Source organism: Anopheles merus, chromosome 3L, assembly GCF_017562075.2.
Source record: "Anopheles merus strain MAF chromosome 3L, AmerM5.1, whole genome shotgun sequence".
In the NCBI taxonomy this organism is placed as follows: Eukaryota; Metazoa; Arthropoda; class Insecta; order Diptera; family Culicidae; genus Anopheles; species Anopheles merus.
Window position 1 is genome coordinate 3,823,774 of NC_054085.1, and position 9,607 is coordinate 3,833,380.

General features: G+C 48.5%; 1 protein-coding gene across 1 annotated transcript; it reads left to right on the forward strand.

The window, feature by feature from the left end:
- The first annotated feature begins 1,885 nt into the window (after window positions 1–1,885).
- LOC121598784 lies at window positions 1,886–5,808 on the forward strand. The gene is made up of 3 exons (XM_041926065.1): window positions 1,886–1,933; window positions 4,306–5,350; window positions 5,552–5,808. Exons 1-3 carry the CDS (start codon window positions 1,886–1,888, stop codon window positions 5,806–5,808), a joined length of 1,350 nt encoding a protein of 449 aa, XP_041781999.1.
- The last annotated feature ends 3,799 nt before the right edge of the window (window positions 5,809–9,607 follow it).

Below are 9,607 nucleotides of genomic sequence, written 5' to 3' on the forward strand. Positions count from 1 at the left end.
GCTTTGGAAGAGCAAAACATGCGGGAACTCGAGCAAACCAGAGAGGCGTACGGACCGACACGAAAGTTTTACCAAGCGATAGCAGGTCACCGAAACAACGTTGTACCTAAGGTAACCTGCTGTCGCAACAAGGATGGAGATCTGGTCAGTAACCAGCCAGAGGTCCTCTCGCGGTGGGCTCAGTACATTGATGAATTACTCAACGACCAGTTTAACGAACAGCTAGAAGCGCCACTAGCAGATAGTGTCATGCTACTGCCACCTAGCATAGAAGAAACACAAAAAGCTATACGTCGGCTGAAAAATAACAAGGCACCCGGAACCGACGGAATTGCAGCCGAACTGGTCAAGAATGGAGGTGCACGACTAGAAAACGAGATTCATCAAATTGTTACTGAGGTGTGGGATAGCGAATCGATGCCTTGTGATTGGAGTCTCGGCATCATCTACCCCATATACAAGAAGGGAGATAGGTTGGACTGCAACAACTACAGGGGTATTACGGTGTTGAATACCGCCTATAAAATATTCTCCCTGATCCTTCAGGATCGCCTTGTCCCGCACGTCGAAGAGATAGTCGGAAACTATCAAAGAGGATTCCGAAACGCAAAATCAACCACTGATCAGATCTTCACCATGCGGCAGATCTTGGAGAAGATGGCTGAATACAGACACGACACATACCATCTCTTCATTGACTTCAAAGCCGCATATGATAGCATAGCCAGGGTAAAACTGTACGACGCTATGAGCTCTTTTGGAATCCCGGCCAAACTGATAAGGCTAGTTAGAATGACTATGACCAACGTCACTTGCCAGGTGAGGGTGGATGGAAAACTCTCAGGACCTTTTGCTACCACCAAGGGTCTGCGCCAGGGGGACGGGCTTGCTTGTCTCTTATTCAACCTGGCGCTAGAGAGAGCCATCCGCGACTCGAGGGTGGAGACTACGGGAACCATCTTCTATAAGTCAACCCAGATCCTGGCATACGCTGATGATATAGACATTATTGGTCTGCGGCTCTCCTATGTAGCAGAAGCCTACCAAGGGATCGAGCAGGCGGCAGAGAGCCTCGGATTGCAGATAAACGAGGCAAAGACCAAACTAATGGTGGCAACATCAGCGGACCTACCAATAAATAATCAGAATCTACGTAGGCGTGACGTGCAGATAGGTGAACGCACTTTTGAAGTCGTCCCACAATTCACCTATCTTGGGTCAAAGGTCAGCAACGACAACAGCATGGAAGCTGAGTTGCGCGCAAGGATGCTGGCTGCCAACCGGTCATTCTACAGCCTGAAAAATCAGTTCACCTCAAAGAACCTGTCGCGACGGACGAAGCTGGGACTATATAGTACCTATATAGTACCAGCACTCACATACGCCTCTGAGACATGGACACTGTCCAAATCTGACGAAACTCTGTTAGCCGCGTTCAAGAGGAAGATGCTCAGAAGGATACTTGGTCATACAGTATGCGTGGAAGGACAATGGAGGAGCCGCTATAATGACGAGCTATACGAGATGTACGGCGACCTCACTGTCGTACAGCGTATAAAGCTCGCCAGGCTCCGGTGGGCTGGCCATGTTATACGCATGGAAACAGTCTTTTTAGGCCGTCCACAAGGACAGAGGAGGCGTGGTAGGCCCAAATTGAGGTGGCAAGATGGCGTGGAGGCGTCCGCCATTAAGGCCGGGATAACGGACTGGCAGACGAAGGCGCGAGACCGTGAGCGGCTTCAGACACTCCTGAGGCAGGCCAAGACCGCAAAGCGGTTGTAGCGCCGGATAAGTAAGTAAGTAAGTGAAGTTTAGCATTGCTAGAGCAAGAAATATTAAATGATCCTTATTAAAGCTGTCTCGTCCATGCATTGGCCAAATAGTAATGGAAGTGTGTAAATGCATTCGAAAGGCTCTACGTGACTATGTTAAGGTAAGCCCAGGAGTATTATGTGCATTATTTGTCCAACCACTAAACAGTGATTGTTTAGTTAACTCTTTTTTTTTTATTCAGGAGCGATGGCTTCGCCGTATTGCTTAATAGTTTCCTCATTAATATTTCTACATTTTATTTACACCTGTTTCCATCTACGTTCGAATCTCGTGCCGTTTGCATCGCATCGCAAACCGCCTGCTTCGAATCGCATGCCACTACGATCGAATGCGTGCATCCATGGTTGAATCGCGTGCCAGTACGGTTGAATCGCGTTCCACTATGGTCGAATCATATGCCACTACGATCCAATCGTGTGCCGCTACCATTGGATTTCTGAAAGCAAGAGCATAGTAAACTGTTTGTTTACGTTTGAAAGCTATATCTTTCTTCACCGACGGCATTTCGTTTGTAAAATTCTCATAAAAGGCAATTATTCACTGATTACACGTAAAATCCTTGGTATCAACCGATATTGGTGGGGTTTACCTATAATCAGTGAATAATTACAATTTGTATTTTACAAACGAAATTCCGTCGGTGAAGAAAGATATAGCTTTCAAACGTAAACAAACAGTTTACTATGCTCTTGCTTTCAGAAATCCAATGGTAGCGGCACACGATTCGATCGTAGTGGCATATGATTCGACCATAGTGGAACGCGATTCAACCGTACTGCCACGCGATTCAACCATGGATGCACGCATTCGATCGTAGTGGCATGCGATTCGAAGCAGGCGGTTTGCGATTCGATGCAAACGGCACGAGATTCGAACGTAGATGGAAACAGGTGTATCTAGTTGATGATATATTTTAAATTCTAACTTACTTCCTTACTTATCCGGCGCTACAACCGCTTTGCGATCTTGGCCTGCCTCAGGAGTGTCCGAAACCTCTCACAGTCTCGCGCCTTCGTCTTCCAGTCCGTTATACCGGGATTATATAACATATATTTTATTTCGTTTAACACCAAAATTCATAAATTTATTTCCTCTACATTTCTTCATTGGCACGAGCAGCCATCACTATCTCTTCTTCGTCAAGCAAGAGTCGCATAACTTTGGATGTTACCCGATTCTGCTCCTGAGGGGTAAACCTCCGCAAAACATCTGTCACCATACGGCTGAACGTATTCTCCCGGTTATTTGCGGCAGCAAGCGTCTCTTCCATCAGCCGGTTGACGCTTCCTATTAGGGCCTAGTCAAGCTCATTGTCCCGTCTGCGTTTCCGTGTGAGAGCTGGGGTGGAATTGGAGGGACCAGGGAGCGATGAGGAGGAACCAGGGAACGATGAGGACCCTACAAACAACGAGAGCGTGATTTACAGGCGAAAGGTATGCAGAAGCAAAGGGAAACGGTATGAAATACAAGGATGCGAGAGCGCCTTTTGGTTTCTACACAGATTTGGCATTAACACAGTTACAAATGTATAAATGTGTGCGTTGGGCCAGTCTGGTGGTACAGTCGTCAACTCGTACGACTTAACAACATGCCCGTCATGGGTCCAAGCCCCCAATAGACCGTGCCCCCATACGTAGGACTGACTATCCTGCGATGAGGGATAATCAATTAGTTACTGAAAGTCAAGCCCACAAATGGTACAGACACGCCTTGACCGACAACGGTTGTTGAGCCAAAAGAAGAAGAAGAAGAAGAAGTTGAACTTCAGACTAGGCACGAATATTGCAGAACCGAACGAACGATACTATTGTAGACAGCTTTGATGCACATGGGGTTGCGAAATTCATTAGTTATCCGGATAACCACGCCAAGTAGTTGGATTCCTCTAGCTACAACGTCATCGATGTGCTGTTTAAAGTTCAAACTTGAATCAAGAAGAACGCCCAGGTCTTTGGCATGATTTTGTCGATTAACTGCATTGAAGTCTACGAAGTAGGTACCAGTAATTCTGTTCTGTTCTGTTGGCAGTGTTGTAGCAATACCTCGCTGATACGGGGGTGGATCTGAAGCCTCTAGAAGTTTAACATAGGCTTTCCACCTCCTACTCCTACCCAATAGTCCCCGTCGTACAGAACGGTAACATGTCTCTCAATTATCCAGGCTTGGGTATACGGGGAAACCCAACCCATTGGACGGATGGGTTGCATGGCTAAATTGAGAGGGGGGTAGATGATTGATCTTTATGACTCTACCTGGGAGCGTCTGTTCTCCATGTTAGGAGCGGCTTCCCCCCAGCGTATGTCTCAGGACTCAAAAAAACCAACGAGTGTAGGCCCTACGACGAGACTGGAGGTTCGGGGAGAGGCCTTGCAAGCCACCCTCGTAAAAACTTCACGGCAACGAACAGTCAACAAGAATAAGTATCGGACCAATCGATTCAGACCCACGCACCGAAAAACGACTTACGATTAGAAGCTCGGGACATGGAACTGCAAAACCCTCTCATCGGATGTGAAGACCCGAATTGCGTTCGATGAGGTCTGGGCCCGCGGTTTCGAAATAGTAGCACTTCAGGAGGTATGCTGGAAAGGCGTGACGGTGCGCCAGTACCGTAGCAACTGCACGATCTACCAGAGCGGTGGAGAGACGCGCGAGCTCGGTACTGCGTTCATGGTGCTGGGTGCGATGCAGCAGAGAGTAATCGGGTGGTGGCCGATCAACGAACGGATGTGCAGGTTGAGAATTCGTGGCAGATTCTTCAACCTGAGCATTATAAATGTGCATAGTCCCCACATTGGGAGCACCTATGACGAGAAGGAGGCCTTCTATACGCAGCTGGAGAGGGAGTACGACCGCTGCCCAAAACATGACGTGAAGGTCGTCATCGGAGACCTTAATGCTCAGGTCGGACAGGAGGAGGCATATAAACCAACAATTGGAAGCTTCAGCGTCCACCAGCTGACAAATGACAACAGCCTCAGGCTGATAAACTATGCCTCCTCCAAGCACATTGGCATCCGCAGCACCTTCTCCCAGCATGCACACCGCCATAGCTACACCTGGAGACACCCGAAGGGCGTTTCAAAGTCCCAAATCCGCCACTTTCTGATTGACGGAAGGCACTTCTCGGATATTATCGACGTTAATACGTATAGAGGTGCAAACGTCGACTCGGACCATTTCCTGGTCATGGCAAGGCTGCGCCAGAAACTCTCCGTGGTTAACTATCAACAGAGTCAGGCCACCCCAAGGCTCAACCTGGACCTGTTGAAGTGTGCTGATGTAGCGGAGGGGTATGCGACAGCGCTCGGGGAAGCGCTACCGGCCGACAACAACATCGCCGCGATGCCCCTCGCAGACCACTGGCGTATGGTGGAACGAGCCATCAGCACTGCAGCCGAACACAAGATCGGCAGCTTACCACTTAGAGAGAAAAAGGAATGGTTCGACGAAGAGTGCAGACGAGCACTATCCGAGAAGAATGCAGCGCGTGCCCGCATGCTATGGCATGAAACCCGTTAGAACGTGGAGATCTACAGACGACTGAGGAAACAGCAAACCCTGCTCTTCCAGGCCAAGCAGCGCCGTTTTGAGGAGTCAGACGAACAGCTGCTGGAGCAGCTTTCTCAGTCGGGGGACACCCGCTTGTTCTACTGAAGAATGAAGGAAGCACGGAGCGGGTTTGCTCCTAAAACCGCAATGTGCAGGGATGCTTAAGGAAATCTCCTGACGGACGAGCGGGAGGTGATCGAAAGGTGGAAGTACTACTATGAAGGACATCTGAATGGAGCAGAGGCAGGAGAGGCTGGTGCAAGTGGCAGAACAAGGCAACCACCACAGCAGCACAGCAGTAACAACAGCGACAGCATCGGCGCAGACGACAAGGTGCCCCCGGCATCTCTGGATGAGATTGCCAGCGCCATCAAGCAGCTTGAGAGCAATAAGTCTGCCGAAAGCGATGGTCTAGTGGCCTAGCTCTTCAAAATGGGCCGGAGAGGCTTATCGTGGAAATGCATCGGCTGATCGTGAAAGTCTGGGAACAGGAGGAACTACCGGAGGAATGGAAGCTGGGTGTTATTCACCCAGCCTACAAAACGGGCGACAGGCTGGATTGTTCGAATTTCCAAGCCATCACAGTCCTGAATGCCACCTACAAGATCCTGTCCCTGATCCTGTTCTGCAGACTTGCACTCCTTGCTATAAATTTTATCGGCAGATACCAAGCTGGGTTTGTTGGAGGCATATCCACCACCGACCAAATTTTCACTCAACGGCAGATTCTCCAGAAGTGCCGAGAGCGCCAGATCCCACCTATTCATCGACTTCAAGGCGGCCTACGATACCATAGACTGGAAGGAGCTATGGAGCATCATGCAGCGGTACCACTTCCCTGGGAAGTTGATCCGGCTGTTAGAGGCCACTATGAACGGGGTGCAGTTCAAGGTGAGAGTATCGAACTTGACGTCAGAATCGTTCGAATCTCACAGGGGTCTGATGCAAGGTGACGGACTCTCCTGTAAGGTGAGGTCTCTCCAATTTCTTGGCTTCGCGGATGACATCGACATCATTGGCAGGACAACAGTGAAGCACACCTTCGCGTACACCCGACTCAAACGCGAAGCAGCAAGAAATGGATTGAGAATCAGACCATCTGGAAAGCAGGGTATTAGTTGACGGCGACAGTCTTGAGGTGGTAAAGGAGTTTTGCAATCTCGGGACGGTCGTTACATCGGACAACGACATCAGCAGCGAAATCCGGAGACGCATTGTGCAGGGGAATCGTGCAAACTACGGGCTTCACTGACTGCCGAGATTCACGCAGGTATAACGCACCTTGATTCGCCCGGTGTTCCTCTACGGACGCGAATCCTGGACCATCCGAGCGGAGGATGCAAACGCTTTGGGCGTGTTTGAGCGACGCATTCTCCGGACCATCTTTGGCGGTGTGTTAGAGCTTGGAGCGTGGAGGAGAAGGATGAACCACGAGCTTGCTGAGCTGTACGGCGAACCGAGGATCCTGACGGTGGCGAAGGCTGACAGGATATGTTGGCTGGGGCATATCATGAGGGCATATGCCCCACCAAGAAGGTCCACAGCGAACCCCGACGCCAGGAGAGGCCAGAGAGACGCCAGCCAATCCTCGGGGGCACCTCGTAACGAGGGTAATGGCATCGATAAACGTTTACGTGTCGATTCTGCAAGGGGTTTTTCTTCAACCTCCGTTTCTTCTCAGGCTCGTCCCTCCAATTTGTTACACTACGAATGGTCACGCAAGGGTTATCAACGGGACGGCGCTGATTGTGTTTCAATTTGGATACCTCCAAACGCAAATTCTCAATCTCGTTATCTTTCACTTGCATCTCTGCGTCGTACTTGACTACAAACGCTTTGATGCTGTTCTACTTGCTCGATTTTGGTTTATTTTTTTCTCACCGTTTAGCTTCAATTGCTGCACATCACGTGTCTGCCTAGTGGTGTGCGTCTGCTGTGCCAATTCTCCTGTCTCGATCATCTCCACTCTCACTGCATCGGCTAATACAGCATCCACAACGTCGCCGGTTTCGTTCTTGCTTTGGGGAATACGCAGCGTCGTCGGATTCGATTCCCGTGACGGTCCAGCCTCTTCGTCGTGCTCAGTTTTACGTTCCATCATCTGACAGAACGAGCACTCGATGCAGGTAGAGATTCGCCATCACTTTGAGTATTGTGGTAACAAAACTATTTTTTGTTTATTGCTGAGTAGCGCTAAGATTCGGAAAGTAAATATTTTGGCAAAACCTTTTTTACATACACTTTTAAAGAGATCGCATAAAGAAAATAAATTTATTTGCTTCCGTATCGTTCGACCTCCTTTTTGCTACTGCCCTTTCCTCCACTCTCTCTCTCTCTATTTCTATCTCTCACACTCTCTCGTTTTTAGCTCTCATTTCTATTCTTCTCGTAAATCCCAAAACGGAATTAGTTTACCGCGTTTTAGAAAGGCCGATTTACCTTGTATTTATACCGATATCGGATTCTGCGGTCGTACCTTACACAAATGTACGAAACCCATTGAGTATAAATAAAACCGATAGTTATGTCCGCTTGCCTAAAGTAAGGCTTCTAAACTCCAACATTTCCTGTAAGAGAAACCCCTTCCGGGTTTCCAAGATCGCCTGGATGATCTAGTGTCGAAAAGTCCGCTTTGAACAAAGTATTTTTCTACATCGATACATTTCAACGACACACTGACCTACCGCGACGGCACTCGTTGATCGATGTACAGTTGTACCTTCTGTACGCTCATACTACTGACAAGAACGACAATTTACTGCGTTTGGCGATACAGGTCATCGTGTGAGGAACTGTCAAAAGATCCGACAAATAAATGTGCAGAATCATTTGGATTTAGCAGATCGGCATGGATTGTGCAAGCTGTGCCTTAACCGACATGGCCTACAACGTTACTTATCGCGATTCCGGTTCGAGATAAACGGCTGCGAGGCTCGCCATAACGCATTGCTGCATTTGCTGTCAGCGACACATTGCGCAGAACTACTGGCCCATAACGGTACAACAAAAGTGTAAGCGGTAGATCAGAGCCATTGGAACTAAACTGGACAGCTGATGTGACGAGAAAGGGGAATGTATCACAGCGAGTAAACATGCAGGTTTCTGCGCGAGGCGACGATAGACGTTACGAGCTTTCCGGTGCTCGTACGGTCGAAAAGCTAAGTTTACCAAAGCAAGAACTCAACCGCAAAATTCTAATCAATAACTTTTCTCACTTTCAGAAACTGCAGATCCCGTCATTTCTGAAAGCTTAGCCAAAGTTATCGATCGGGCTGCAACATATGGAGCTGCTTACACCACTGGAGACCCGGATGGGGCAGGCAGACGAGCCGGTTGCTGTGAGCAGGCCTCTCGGATGGGCTGTGTACGGACCGTACAACAACACGGCGAGCTGCGTCTTAATGCAGCACATTGATCCGGTACAACCCGACAATGCGGTGCAACGCGACATTGAAGACAGTGAAGGAGACCTGAACACGCTGCTCCGTGATTATTTCACGTTAGAAGAGGAGACTCGTCCGGCTCCAAATCACCATAAGCGACTTGCGCAGACCTGGAAGATACACTCCAAAACAGCTACAAAAGAAGCCGGAAAGTCTCTAGCGAAATGTAGGACCGATGGTTTAAGGAACACTTGAAGGCACACTTGAGGTGAATGGAGACAAGTGCAGTCCTGTGAATGTGTAGCTCCCGTTTGTGAACTGTGAAAACTTGTGAAATAGAGAGCTAAGTGTTATTTTGTTTTGTTCTACTTGTTACTTAATGTTAGTGCTACCTGCGGTATCATTGTTTAGTATTTGTATTATTGTTTTGTGAATGTAAAACACGGGTGAAGTATCTTGGTCGACAGCGTCACTGCGTTGTCGAAAGTGATTAATCTTTACTCGGTATGTGTTTGTGTTCGTGCTAGCATACGTATCGTTGTCCGTTTGTCAAGACGTGTACACGAGTGTAAGCGTTTGATATCGCAGTCTGTAGTAGAGTAGTGTTTGTGTGCATTTGCTGTTACCTTTTTTTCATGTCTGTGTGATTTTTTTTTAAATTCTAAAACAGCTCGCCCGAATTTTGTTTTTACGGTATGGAGAGTTTAGCATGCTCCGCCGTAGTTTTAATAAACGATGACCCAATTTTGTGTGCGGGGAAATGTGGTGGCAACTTTCATCGTCGCTGCGTTACCCCCTCGCTCTCGAAAACAGCAGCCAAAATAATTAACGAGAATAAG

What these genes read in the sequence shown, in the direction of transcription:
- LOC121598784 (XM_041926065.1), top strand. Translation starts at nt 1,886, where the DNA reads ATGGAAGTGTGTAAATGCATTCGAAAGGCTCTACGTGACTATGTTAAG. An exon ending in CTCTACGTGACTATGTTAAG is followed by an intron (nt 1,934 to 4,305) that starts GTAAGCCCAGGA and finishes ACTTACGATTAG; the next exon opens with AAGCTCGGGACATGGAACTG. An exon ending in CATGCTATGGCATGAAACCC is followed by an intron (nt 5,351 to 5,551) that starts GTTAGAACGTGG and finishes GGGATGCTTAAG; the next exon opens with GAAATCTCCTGACGGACGAG.